The following is a 15354-nucleotide window of genomic DNA, read 5'->3' on the forward strand; positions in this document are numbered from 1 at the left end:
AGGGGATTTGAGAATGAAATAAATAAATAAGAATATTCCCAGCAGTAGACATAATGATAGGAAGCACTGTGTTGATTTTTTAAAATCATGGAGCTATTCAGGTCTCTAGTGAGACGCTTGCGCTTGCTTACACAAGCAAAATCTGTCAGTGGCATCTGCAGCTGCATTCATGCTTTACAGGTATGCTGTAGGCTCTTCACACAGCTGCCTCTGGCAAAGCAGCACTGACTCCAGGTGCACCCGCCCCCCCCCCCCCCCGACACATGTTAACACCCTCACCCTCACTACTCCCAGTGTAGGTGCCAGCAACACTAACATGGGTCACAGCTGATAACCGTCTTTAGAGATACCGTCATTTTTAAGGGTCACAGGTACAGGTAGCTCTTCAGACCTTTCAGTAGCTCTTACCATTACACTTACACCAATTCATCAATATCATCCTAAAAGCTATCAAGCAATTTCCACCAACATTTCCCACATATGCCAGCAATTAGAAAAGCTGCCTTTATGTTTTTTTTCTTTCTCTGTCAGCACCTATACTTCTGTATTTAAGGCTCCCACCTTTACTCTCTCAAAAGGGATCAAAGACTAACTGGGATAATTCCTCCAAACTCCAACGGTTCTCAGTGACAAGAAGAAGCGATATTTTATCCTATGCTCTGTCACTGTTTTTTCCCAATCTAGCATTGTACTGGTTGATTGTAGTCTTATGACTCACAGAACCGCACCTGCGCCCATGTGTTAAGTACTGACAAATAAAAGCCCAGCGACCATTTACACAACAAAGAGATGTAACCCGCAAGGCAACCATTCTTTGCCTCCCTCCCTCCGTCTGACAAGACCTCAAATATATCACTTACTTAAGAGGAAGGCAATGCATGTTCCTGGTGCTGCCAGAGACTCCGTCTTTCGTTCATTCTCTGACAAACTTCTTTTCAAATACAAATCCAGAAACAAAACACATGCCAGCCTTTTATGTTTCCCGGCCTGTTCTATATTTGATTTCAAAGTAAAACCAGTAGAGGTGACGATTATCAAAGCTCTGTAAGGCAAATCCAGTCTCAGACTCCCTTACCGAAAAAAAAACAAAAAACCTTTTCTGGTGTTTAAAGAAAAAAGAATTTTAGTAAACCAGTTGATTGTTATTAAAAAGTAAAACAACTAATTGTCTTGTATTATTGCTAAGAATTTAAGTAAATAAAACCTTAATAAAACCTATTCCCATCCACAAGGTTTTAACAATGAACATCTGACTTGCTGATTTATGCATATTAATGAATTCAAACAGCCCCTGTCTAAGCGAATGCAAGCTGAGCTCCACACTTCTCTGCATCCTAATGGTTTCTCCTCCACCGGGATCATTACCAATAGAAATTTCAGATATTCTGTGCTATTAATCTCTGTCTGTCCTCCTGTTCGGCTACGTAATGACTAATTAAACATCAAAAGAGCAGAGCTGGGGATCCGCTCTGACAGCCTCTCTTTCTCCCAGGAGAGGCTGTGAGGAGGCTAGACTGTGACAGGGCAGCACTGAAAATCAATCACCTCGAGGTACACATGTGTATGCACACACACACAGACACACACACGCGTGTGCGTCCACACATTACACAAAATGTATGCCCTGCAGAGACTTTTATAAGTTAACATTAAACAACCATGTAAATAAAATAAAAATTGGTAGGTCAGGACTTTCAAGGCTTTTAAAATTAACAGGCATCACAAAGCATCACTATTTTTAAGACCTACAAAAACAACAGAATTCCCATCCGAGAAGTGTGGTAGTGATGTCAAGAGCGCTCTTTGTGTGAGAGGCAAACGTGTGTGTCAACTTAAGTAAGCTCACTGCGAAATCTATTTATATGAAAGGTAGATGATCTTCCACTCACAGATGAAGGCAGGCCAGGAGGGACCTTGCGAACCTTTTTTGTTTGTAGAGGATCTGTGAAGAGATGAAAGCACAGCTATTCATTCACAGGCAAAAAAGAAAGCAACTATCAGTGAGCTGTAAACAAAAAAACTGTGTTTTTTCACTGTGTTCCCACTGATTGAATTCATTCAATTGCAAGTGTGGATGCATTTTGACAGCTTGACAAAAAACTATAAATGTACAGGAAATTTAACATTTACTAAAATGTTCCACAGTAGTTAAATTGATTTTCATCTTAAAAGTATTTTGTTCAATACATGGTAAAACGACGACACACAAGATGGCATGAAGACACAGTACCGTTATCTTTGTTCTTCTTTTAATATTTGGGGGTTTTTCAAGTCTGTCTTAACCCATCAGTCAGGTGCCCATATGAACATAGAAACAGGTTTTAGTTGCTGCAATCATTCCGCCTACTGTATATAATAAGGGGCTATAAGAGATCCTTCCATGAGGATCCACCGGCCTCCCTCTGTGCAAAAATGTCTTAGTATGTTTATCTGAAGATAATATAAGACGCCAATCTTCCCAGTTAGTCACATTAACTGAATATCTTCCAAAGTCGCAGCCATTTAAGTACAAAGTTTTAGACAGCTCTACGTGGAAAACTGAACTTCATACTAAAAAGACTTGTAAGATAGTACTTTGATTTTATTAACTCAGACTGCTGTAACCTCATATTAGCTTTAGATGCTTGTATACATACATTTTTGCACATACATCAAAGGATCAATTCATGGCTAATTTCTTTAAGCTGGTAAACGGTACTTCAGTGTTCATATTCAGTAGCCAGCTCAAAAATGTTACAAGACAAACTTAACGTTATTAGTTAAAATAATACAGTGAAATATCACTGATATTAAATTTCAGGTCCAGGGGGCATTTATAAGTAAATCTTCATGCACACAGCAATAATTAAAGGTGCAGTTGTCTACTCTGAAGATTGAATAATGTCAACTGGACTTTTATTCTTGGTTAGAAATGTGTAAATACGGAACTACTCATCCAAGCAGACTGACAGGAGTTAATCTTGGCGGATATTGAAATTAAAGGTTGGAGATTTTATGTTGTTATGTCAGCTACAGGGAGCTACTGTCTTTTGGTAATTTCTCATCAATACCCATGTCTGTATTAGAGACCACATGCTGTAATTTTCAGTCCAGAATGATCAGAATCTACACTCATCCCTGATGAGAAGCTCCAGAGAAGTTATTTAACGATTGTGAATGTATTTTTATGACATTCTGTGTTACTGCACTAATTGTGCTAGCACTAACCGATAGGTGGAGGATCTTGTAAAGAACGTCTTCTGGGATTGGCTGCATTGAAGGAGTAAAATGGAGCAGTTGACTTTCCTGATGTAGTCACCGAATTAGGACTTGCCAAACCAATGTCCGACCTTAGGGAAGACTGAAAGAGAAAACAAACACACAATTGAAAAAAAAATCTTTTGTTGTCAGGAATGAGCTTTGTTTTAATTTTTTTCTGGAATTGAACAGAATGAATTAATCAACACTGATCTTGAGAATGGTTATGTCAAAAGCAAGCAAGCATTGCAACAGTGTGTGCATTGTAAACTGCAAACTGCAACCCCAACAACCTGGGTTAAGAAGCCAATGAAAAACTTAATTAGCCGATTAATTAGTGTAATCGGCAGCATTTCAGCAGAGCAGTGATCATTAGAATGAGTACAACTTAGGATGATATGTGGTGAGGACTGATGAGGACTCACACAGTAGCCATAGAGAACTTAACAGCAGATCTTCCTATATTTCTTAATAACTATCTATCTATCTACAACTTAAAAAAAATGTTTTCTTGGAGATTCATTCTTAAATGTAGGTCTTCAAAAAAAAATAGAGTCAAAAAAGAAAAAAGAAAAAAGTGACAATGTGTCACTGATGCCATGTCACTGACCTGGCACAACAACAACAGAGCCATGATTGCTGTTGCCTTTATTCAACGATACTGAACCCTTGCAGCAACGCTGGTGCTGGCTGCTTGTATATTTGCTACTCAGAAGGCACTGCAGATTTGGATGCCTACGGTACCTGTCTCTGATCCTGCACTGTACACCTGTGAAATCATTTCATAACCCAGTAATGGACCGGTTAGGAATATTGCACCTCATTCTGAGATAAAAAGTATTTTAAGTAAGACACCAACATATTAAATACTTCAGATCTGAAATGTTAACGTAATTTGCAGCTCATGCAAGGTGCACCTGAGGACTGACAGATACTGTAGATGTCAATGAATGAGAAAGACTGAAACAAAAGCACAGCGAAGGTGTCATCTTAGGCTCAAAAGGCACATGGCAAAATGCAAATTTGTAGGTCATGTATAGTGGCTGCTATACTATGGCTACCTGCCTAGTGTCAAGTAGACCATAATCTCTATGGGCTCATTCAATTAGGTTAAACCAGTTGACAAAACACAGACTGAACTGTTATAAACAGTCCCCAAAGGTTGGGCTAAGAATCAATATTACTCAATATTACTGAGGACCAGTAAGATACTTCTGTATCTGTGACGTCAATGACGTCATGCGGCTGTCCCAAACACACGATGCTTGTAGACATTTATTGGAAAAACAGCAGATTTTTTGTTCTTCGACCACAGAATATTAAATATTAAAACGCATTTATCAGTAAGAAGTGTCATTGTTAAATTATCAAGAAGGCCAAAACTCACACTGAAATGCATTACAAAAAACTGAAATTTATACCAGAAGAAATCTTTTAATGTGACAGATACTTGAGTTCAGACAGACTGCTCTGAGTGGCCCAGTTTTCTTTACTCAAACCTTAGAAACTGAGGTTTATCTTATAATTTAATCTAAAATGAACCAGAAGATAAAGAGCCTGACTGCTGTGTTTGAGGTAGTTACAGCGAAGGAAGCTCTTAGTTGGACAAGAATAAAGGGATCAATAATAATCCAACCTTGAGTAAATAAAAGCATTAATTCCCCTTTTAAAACCTGTGGTGTAATTTTGGCATTGTTGAAGTTGGAGATGTCTATTTTAAGAGTCTAATTTAACAAAATAAGAGGGATTGCACGCCCAAATTAGATGTTTATTCCATTTATGTGCAACAAAAGGTTAAGATAAAGAGGAGGGTGTTATTCCAGATGCAGTTTATAAAGAATAATTTGTGGCTACATAGTGCTTCCATCACTGTGTGTTGGTATGGCATGGATTTTGTTTCACTATTCTTTTTTTCAACAATTTAAAAATACTGCCTCACATGCATTCAGGTTGTAGTTCTTAATATGAAAATTGCACCAAATTTGAATGTACTGTCAAAGCACGGTGTGTTTTACAATCTGTTTAGAAACTCACCGGGCAGCCAGATGCTCCAGGATCCCTCCCATATCCAAGAAACGAAGCCCTTTCTGGTTTACCTGGAAAAAACACACATAATTACTGTTTTCTTTTATAAAAAGTGGACACACACCAGGATCATAACTACACACAGTGTGCTGCATATACTGATGTGCAGTGAAGTAGGTAGTAAGTACACTACCTAAACATTTATTTTGGTGTTGTAAAATGCTCTTTATTGACAGTGATTTTTATCCCTTGCAGAGGTTATGACAAACCTATTTATAAAAGTATATAGCATAAACTCTCACATTCACACTGGGATCGTAGACAGACAATGCTGGTTACTAAACAGCTGCTATGGAGCAGTTAAAGATGTTAGTTACTGTAAGACAAACACTTGTTAATAGTGTATTTTTCCCACACGTTATTGCTACCAATCCTGTTTAAATCAGGAAATTTAAACCAGCATCTTTACAGCAGAATAAAGATCTACAAAATTAGGTTTCAGGTCTAATTCACGCCTGTGTTTATTCTCGCAAACTATTCTACCTACATGAGGTCATGCTAAGAGTAAAGGCTTTTAAAAAGGTAAACGTGCTATTTATGATATAACATATCATGTGATAAATAATTATCTTCTCTTTTTTGGCAACTTTACTGTAATAATGCACAACTCTACATACTGTAGAATGCACTGTATGTAACTATACTATATGACAGACTAGTCAGACATTCACAGTTCTCTAAGCTGTGGTTAAAATGACTTCTCACTGTGACAGGAAGAGAACATGCAAATCTGTAATACGTATGTTTTGCTGCACAGTTTTCACCATGCAAAGTATGTTTCTGTGGATTAATTAGTCATAGGGTAATAATTGACAGAGTCCTTCTATCAGTGTCACGTCCAGTGTGTGCACACCTTAAAGAAAGGTTCCCAAGCAGTCATCAGGGAAAAAAACAAACTTACAGCACGCAATACACATGAATCATACACATCACAATATCCAAACTCAGCAGTTTTACACCCCTGGAAAAACAAACAAACAAATGAGAGTTCCTAAGGGAGAGTGATGAATAACTTTAACAGCATCGTACATTATTTTTGTCAGACTTCCAAATATTACAAGCACAGACACAAGGGTTGGAACTAAATTCTGTTTACTCTGGGGACAAGGTAATATCTTTTTTGTGAGTTAAAAACTTGCATAGCCTGGATGTTTTGTTACACAATGAATGATCTGATCATTGCTTTCACAAGTGCAGGTGAACAGCAGCACATCAAAGAGAATCCACTTGTGCTTATCTGAGCAGTCCTGCAAGAGACAGTTGTTCTGCATCTGTGCAGACTGTCTCTAGAGACCAAGAAACCTAAGAAAATCAGGGAAGATGGTTTAACTGGCAAAGCTGTTTCTCTTGTAACTATAATGTGATACAGTTCTGAGCCATCACTCTGGCAAAAGGAAATAGGATTAAATTGTCTGTCACCACCATCGTTCACTATCAAGGCAGGGTGATGAAATATCTTCTGACAGTTTCTTTAATTAATTTATGCTATTTGCTGTCTAAAATCTAAAGTTAGTTCAGTGAAATGTATTTGTACCTCTTAAAATGTCTTCTGAAGAAAAGGTCTGCTCAGTGTAAGAATTAAAAATTCATTGGAAGCATGTGTTTTGTCACACACACACTGCGTCTGATGTGAATTATTGATGGTCACTGTTGTAGTTTCAGGGCTCAGCAGGGCAGGCAGATGTGCTGGTAAAAACAATGTCTTAGTCCACACAGTGACACAGAAGCAGGCTCACAGCCTGCTGAGGGAAACTCTACTAGGCACCTTGTGCCTAATCAACACTTGGGATACACACGATTCAACAGTATAACCAAGGGATCCCTGAGAAAAATACCACACATGTACATTTATTGCACTTGTAAAGAACAAGATGCGGCCATTTTCTTGGTATTGCATCAACAAGAACACTACTTGCTACATTAGAAGAAACATGACATTTTAAACTGAGAAAGCTACAATACTACCAGATTTTCTGAAATGAAAACACTATGGAGCTAAATTATTACCAAAAAATCTCTTCTTTTACTAAAGCTGGTCAGGATTTGCCATATTTGAGCTCACAACACTGTAATTTAAAATTTGACAGAATTTGTTTAGAATGCAGAAATACAATTTTTCAGAAGATATGTGAATGTATTGTCCATGTAGCTAATATATTACATTACGTCTGATCAGGGTTTACTGTAGTAGTTGAAGCAAAACTCATACTTATAACATGAGTAGTATAAACACAAGATATAAGTATTCAATCACAAGGTCTGTTGAAAATGCCATCACCTGTCACTGCAAATAATAAACCCTCATCACCTGTGTGACCACATGATGAGGCAACCCCTCATACAGACACTATTGCCTACCTTACATTCCCTGAAACCAATCAGGCAGCCTAAAGATCAGGACACAGTAGATATTAGCATTTTTAGTAACTAGTAGTTATCTTATGTAGCTTTAAGTGGGTGTAAATACTGTCAATGCATCTCAGTCTGCCTTAATCAGTGCTACTGCAGCCATAGCTGGCTGGCTGCCTTGATCTGCTCTTCTGCTCTAATCCATCATTCTCTGCAAGTCCACCTGGAAAACAATGTTGGACGAATTTGAGAAACGTTGATCATAACATTGGAAGCCAGATAAGTCATGAACTCTATAGACACAGTATAAATGACTGCATACACTCAAACTTTATAATAAAACAGTGACCAAGCTGGTAAATGACTCCTGCTTATAGAATACTCTATAATGTAGTAAAATTTACACTGGCCACTACAAGGCTGATTTGCTATTCAAATATTAGGTGAATGCTTATTTATGATGTTGAGTAAAAGTAGAGCAAAGTGATATATGAAGTGGAAGATTCTGCTGGGTTGGCCAGTTCTATAGCCAGGAGCTTAAATTAGCTGAATAAAATATATTCTCATCACACAGTGACACAATCTCCTCTGATGCACAGGTACTGAAAGTCATTCTGATGAAAACAGGTCACTGGAATAGTGTTTTAAAAAGAGACCAACGGCTTGTCCCATCAGGGGTCGACACTGTGGAATGTTTTTCATACATTGATTTGGCATGAGTTTTGAAACAAGATGCCCTTCCTGCCGCAACCCTCAATTTTCTTTAATCCGGGCTCGTGACCGACATCAAGGTGGCCCTTGGTGGCTGGGCAGAACCCATGGCCTTCTGCATCGCAACCCTATGCTCTACCACTGAGCCCACAGGCCCCCCCACTGTAATCCAGTACCCTATTTCTGCTTAATGTGGGTTGCTGGGGGCAGCTGTAACTCAGTTGGTTGTCCATGGACCACAGTCAGTGGTTCGATCCCCGAGGGTTGTGTCAGGAAGGGCATCCGGTGTAAAAACTGTGCCAAATCAACATGCTGACAATGATCCGCTCTGCTGACCCTGAACTCATGGGATAAGGCGAAAGGACAGAAAAAAAGTGTGTTGCTGGGAGTCTGACTTACCAATAGGTCAATAATAATAGTGTTTTAGGAATAATAAATAAAAATTCAAGTTAATAATTTTGGGTTGCCAAAACAAAGTCTCTAAATTTAAAACCCTTACATATAAATCAAACAATTTTCCTACACAAAAAAGGAAGATCTGGTTTCACACGAGTTATGCTCCTGTTATTATCAGTGCTTTTTTCTCTTTTCTGAGCCGGCCTGTGTGATCACAGCATCTCAACAACAATAAATCATTATTTTGTGAGTATGTCCATTTAAATACACATTTTTGCATGTGTGAACGGCCCACTAATGACTTCAAAGTATAATGTTTAATAGAATGTAAAAGTTATTTTTTTCCTTCAGACCAGAAATCCTTCAGACCAAAAATAATGTAAAAACAGCAAAGGGCAGTAAATTTGTTTCATTACATCCATCACTATTAGTAATATAGTGCAGTGAGCTCAGTACAGTATATCCTCAGTGCAATGAATTAAATGTAAGGAGGAAAAACTTTCTAACAATTCTAACAATTCTAACAATAAAAATAATTACCTTTACATTCTATGAAGCTGCTTGTTAGCATATCACGCTAAAGTGTGATGGTGGGATCATGTTTTGATTTGACAATAATGAAAGTTTAAAAAAAAGTATTCTGTCATTGTTTTACTGTTTTTTTCCACTGTGGCTAACACTGCTACTTTGACATTTATAATAGTCAAAGCCAAAACTCTTGCCTCTCCCAACCACTTGGAAATTGCACTCACCCAATCAAATTTTGGATATAAATAGATTAATACATTATTAAATATAGCCCACACTGGCTACAATTACAACACTGTGTATCGACATCCATATCAGCTTCACACCTTGAAATGCTGAGTGTCATTAATCAAACTGGACAAGAAGCATTGTGGACAGGTAAAGGGAAGTCATTCCACAGATACTGTTAGCTCAGTAAACTGTAAGGTCAAGCCTGAAATTAACACTCTATCAAGAGATAAAGAATCATGTTGCTGTAAAGTTTTTTGGTATCATGAAGCACCTTCATAATTTGCCTGTATCTGGAAAATTATTTGGCTTCTCACAGCCTTATTGTACCACCATCATTCTTTGATGAGAGATGTGTCATCTGTGCTCCGTTTCTGCTAAATATAAGAGTTTGTATCACAGTTGGAGTTCAACTATTTCTTGCCTTTTTCCTTATACCAGACTGTGACTTTTACCAGGAGTGGCTTGTTTCGCTCCATTACACAATACAGCCCAGATTTCACATGTATATGTATTTTATTCTTCTGGCCAGGTCTTTCATTTAAGCTGAGTGAGTGCTCAATTTACATGATGGTCTTGCTCAATTTTGCTGGGATGAACAGCTCCAGGTCTCTAGTTCCACTTTCTCATTTCCTAATGATGACACCTGCTGTGCTTTTATACATTTTCAGTGCTTGGATTACACAGCTACACTACATATAGGAAGATAAAGGTAATGTGATTTGCTTAAAGCATCTACAGATTTACCTGAAATAAGGTAATTTTCTCTTTCTCTAACTCATTCATTTTCTATTGAATACATTTACAATGGCAGCGATATGGATATGAGTTTGCTTTTGGAACTGCTTCCAAGTGCATTCCACATTCTGAAATAACCACAAGATAAAATATTAATGGTGTCAGACCATATGATTAATGACCCAGTGAGCAAATTTTGATTTGTGATAATCTCCTCAACAACACACAAAAACGCTCACCTCTTAACCAAGCACTTAGAAATTAATAGTACACCTGTGTGAGCTCAGGTTTTTATTGTCATGCATCAACTACTTTATGTCATGTAAAAATTACGTAGCAGTTGTTATTTTACACATAATAATAGTGCAACTACTCCATAACCATTTTACTCAGAGTCGATGATATAACAAGCAAAGTGTTTGGTTGGCTATCAATAAAAAACGTAAAAGGGTTTGATCAAACAAGTGGATCTCCTCACTTCTTACCAGAAAATACCAGTCTATTGAATAGAATAGATCTAACATGTAACCGACATAACAAAGGAAAAGATTCATTGGATTAGCCAAATAATTTGTTGAAAATTAAGTGGGGTCAGGTATAGAAAAAAAATCAATATTAATTTTTAATTCAGCTCAACCTCAGCTTCCCGCATGCTTCAACCAAAATGGAGAAGGAAAGGGTCATTCATAGCATGGCTCTTTATTGATCACAGAGCTGCACAGCACAACACAGCATAGCACTGTGTTGAGCCCCTTTTTTTGATAATGTGAGAGGTAGTGACCTAAGCGTCTCCAGGGATCAATTCAAAACCCTCGCCACAAAAACAGCCAATTAGTGCGCTTGCTTCACTGCCTCTGATGCATTCCAAGGGTCTTAATTTTCCTGCCAGAAAACAAGTCCATTTTCCTTGCTCCAAGGAAAGCCAAGATCATGAAAACAAACACATTATGCATGATGAAGAAATGTTGTTAATGTGGAAACCAAATGAATTCATCACACGCCAGCTTACTTGTTTTTATTTCTCAGAGCACAAGTGTTTGACTGGCACCTAACCACAAAATATTATTCTTATAAAGTCAATGGACCATGTCTTAATGTTGGACCCCTGGCAAGACTAATTAATGGCAAAAATAAACATTTTTACAAACTCTCTAAAATCTCTATGAAATCCCAGATACCTAATTACTGTTATATCCCACAGGTTTGTGTTGTTAGTCTGAAATCTACACAAAGCATGACATACAAGCATTAAACCCTACATAAAGTCAAGTGTGTGTATATATGTATATATATATATATACATATATACACTTGACAAATTAACTAATTTTGCCTCACTCACTATGATTGTAAAATGCTTCCTTGTGTTTCTTTTGAGAGTTTGCACATACATTCTGTTGAAGCTGTTTGATGCTTTCATCACTTTCTGTCTGACAGCAAATAAAAGCTGCCTGGGTTAGAGGTCAGATCAGTGTGGATGAGGAAACAGGGAAAAGAGGGTTGTGCATCAACCCTGCTTCCTCCCTGGCTGGGGAAACAATATCTACAGCACCGTATTAGTAACAATGGCAGGACAGAGAACACGACAGAACCACAAAACACTGAGGAAACATGCCTCTGTTGCCCTGAGCTCAACATTAATTTCTGCATACAGCCTTGTCAGCAGTGACATTATTCAAAACAGCAAGAGCAAATGTTAATGAGTTCTTATTTGCATATTTATTTTTTTCTTTGTTGAAATGTCACTGATTATTACATACTATGATGATAAATGCATCTGCTTATGCAGCCTGATGTGTAATTAGCCATTAGTTTGAATGAATAGATCAATTAACGGCAACGGACCAGGATTAAGAGAAATCAAACCAGGAGGAATGTGGGAATGAGAATAACACATTAGGCTCGAGGGGGGAAAAAGGTTACCTCTAATGTTTTTAGATTAGACTACAAATCCTGGAAGGGTTGCTAATCAATTAAAGGTGTCTAAATTCTCTGCAAGATCAACGATATCCCTGGTTTTGCTGCACATTTATCCCTAAAGTATGACTTTCACAATCAGGGGCTGCTGCTGCTCTTCGCACTAGCTAAACTGTTTATTTTCTCCTAAAATCCATCTCAGTGTGAGAAAGAAGATGTGGATTTCCTGATTGTATTTATTGCCTCCTGGGATAATCAGGGGCCACGGCTAGGTCTATTTAAATTTTTTTCTAACTGTGTAAAAAGGAAAATAGGGGAAGTGGAAAGGGGAAAATGTTTTCGCTTGGCCTTTGCCTTTTTTCCAAGTCCAACTATTCTCCTGCCGGTGCTTGTTATTCACAAATGAGGAAAAAAATGCATTACTGCGGACCAGATGGGAACATTCCACATGACCAAACCAATCAATCACCTTGGTGGGACGCAGGTGTGACACAGCCGTGCAGCAACACACCATTTCACAGTCTATCAGGCACAAACACATGGTCACCAATCAATGGCACCCTGAGGACCCATGAGGAGGGGTGCTTCTCCACAGCCCCACTGGTTCATGGCTGATGACTTCATAATCACACATCCATTCTCTCGGAGGAGAAAGGCGATGAGCTCCCTAATAACATCTCCCACCATGTGAACGCAACACTGTAATGGATGCTGCTTTGATAGGGACGCTAACATGTTCCCCTGCCTTGCACATTCATGTGACCTTACTGCCATTGTCCCTATGAGGTTATGAGAGCACAGCTAAAACGAGAGCATATTTACAAGCTGAAGAAGTGGTCCCCAATTGGATATTGGAATCAAGTCAGTGTGTAAAATCAAAGTATTTATCGATGTTTAGTTTTAGATGCCAAACAACTGTTGAGCAGTGATTCAACAGAGAGCTGAGGTGAAGGACAAGGAAGGATACTCACATGGGTTAGGAATGCTGATCCAGATCCAAGCACTGGGGGCATATTTCCTCACACAGAAAACCCCTGCAAACCCTAAGCAGTCTTCAGTTTAAAAACACAGGCCTGCACTAAATAAAACAGCCTGAAAGGGGTAAATCTTTTGATGACTGCTCTCTATAACGAAGCCATTGCATGTGGGCAAAAACTGTGGCCGCCATTTAAGAGTTTTTGGATTTTTTGTTGACAAAAAGAAACCCTTCCCACCCCCATATTCCTAGCAGTAAAGAAAAAGTCTCACAGAGCCGTGCTTCTCTCTACACTTCCCACACTTCACACTCTCAGGGCTTTGCCAGCACAGGAGAAAATGTCAGGCATTGTCAAGTGGGAGAAAAGGCGAAACAAATGTTTGGAGCAAATGTTTTTATAAACCAATCACAATCCACTACAGTCCAACAAACGGAGAGTGTAACATTATCTAATGTTTTTTTGCCAGCACACCCAGCATGGACACAGGATGGCTGGGCAAGTAGTTGTGCTTCAGATCTTATCGTGCCATTCAGTGCCCGTTATCTGTTGTAAGAGATATGAGACATGAACTGGTGTCTCATGTTTCAAAGTTTGGTATTGTCAAATGTATTTATATGCAAAGGTATGTAATGTATTCCCAATATTTCCCTGCAGCTGTGGCAATTTGCCAGCCTTTAAACAAAGCCTTTGTTAAATGTCAAAATGCAATTTAGCTGTCAATTTAAAAGAAAAATGTCACCATCTCAGTACAAAAATAATTAAATAAATTAATAATTTAGGTTACCTGTCTCTTAGTTTTGCTGTTAGACCAATGACAAACCATTGTCTCTCTTTGTAAACTAATTACTGTAAATCTGTAATAAATAACAGAGATACTTGTTTAGGTCAGTTTTCCATGTATATCTTCAATGATTTGGGTTATTTACTGCACCACATTTTGTTGTTTGCACAAACGGCAACATAAAAAAGGGGTGTACGTAATGTCACACTGCTTAAGTTATGGTCATGGAGTTATTAATTCAAGTGTGTCTCAACTGGAAACAACTGTAGCAAAGTTTTAATGCTTACAACATCTGGAAATTCCAGAAGTACTGAAGTCACAGCACAATGCATCAAAGTTAAACAATACATATGCCATGTATGGAGATAATGTGAAAAATTTGTCCAACCATCCAAATCAAAACTGAAATACACACACATTAGCATGGTTTGTGTCTATAGTTTTATACAGCAAATTCACTTTTCTTTACTCAAAACTGTTGGCAAAGTTTGCAGCAAGGTGAGTTAAAGTCAGCAGACGTTTATTGTTCCATTAACAGTAATTCCTCTGAATGAATCATTTCCCTTTTAGCTTTACTTTTGTATTATATAATCTCTAACTCAGTATGAGGCGAGAGAGAAATGCGAGAATAGGGGGAGGGGATAAGAGAGAAAAAGAAAAAGAGGAAAACGGAAGAGATTTAGGACACAAGAAAACAAACGAGCACAATAGGTTTCAGCAAAACAATCTGGATGTACTCAAACATCCTTTAACCAATATTCAGAATATTTTCTAAAAATATATTTCTGTTTTGAAAATATCTGCAGATACATACATACACACAACTCTTGAACCTCCTGTTCTTAGCCTTTTAAATTCCAAACATGTGCAAGTAGCATTCTAATGTATAAAATGCTGACAAGTGACTAAAACAAGCTACCTGAAGACACCTATTCAAGGATTATAAACACAATTGTGATGTCCTGACCGCTGCAGCTGCTTCCTAGAGATGTGTTATGTCATCATACCTTGGCCATACCCCAGCTCTTCTTTCCTCTTTGGAGAGGCAGCCCTCCACGCCTACTGTAACTACAGCTGATCCTCTGCAGCTGGGCAGCGCTGCCAGTCGCATGCTGGGGGCCAGGGCCTAGGGAAGGCGAGGAAGGGGTCGGGCAGGGCCAAGATGTGCTGAGAGAAGCACAAGGGTGGGGAGTGCTGGGGAGATGTGGGCGGCACGGGATTTTCACCCTTAAAGCTCGTCTTCTGCTCTTCATGCTCCACTGACCGCAGTAATAGATAAGCACACCCTGCAGCTATGGATAATGACTGGCTACAACCACTAAACTGTAGTGCACCAGATCTCCTCATCTTCCCTTCTCTGCTCTTGTCATAAATACACCAGATGCATACATTTTATGTTTACCCAGT

At 38.5% G+C, this 15354-nt stretch overlaps 1 protein-coding gene across 3 annotated transcripts in view; it reads right to left on the reverse strand.

The window, feature by feature from the left end:
• Positions 1-15354, reverse strand: part of tcf12 (transcription factor 12) — a 72949-nt gene that overhangs the window by 30478 nt on the left and 27117 nt on the right. For all 3 annotated transcript variants that reach the window (XM_067485910.1, XM_067485921.1, XM_067485948.1), the window contains 3 exons: positions 5272-5333; positions 3208-3340; positions 1890-1942 (listed from right to left, as the gene is read on the reverse strand). In XM_067485910.1, coding sequence (XP_067342011.1) covers positions 1890-1942; positions 3208-3340; positions 5272-5333 — 248 coding nt within the window. The remainder of the gene's footprint in view (positions 1-1889; positions 1943-3207; positions 3341-5271; positions 5334-15354) is intronic.

Source organism: Channa argus, chromosome 2, assembly GCF_033026475.1.
Source record: "Channa argus isolate prfri chromosome 2, Channa argus male v1.0, whole genome shotgun sequence".
NCBI lineage: Eukaryota > Metazoa > Chordata > Actinopteri > Anabantiformes > Channidae > Channa > Channa argus.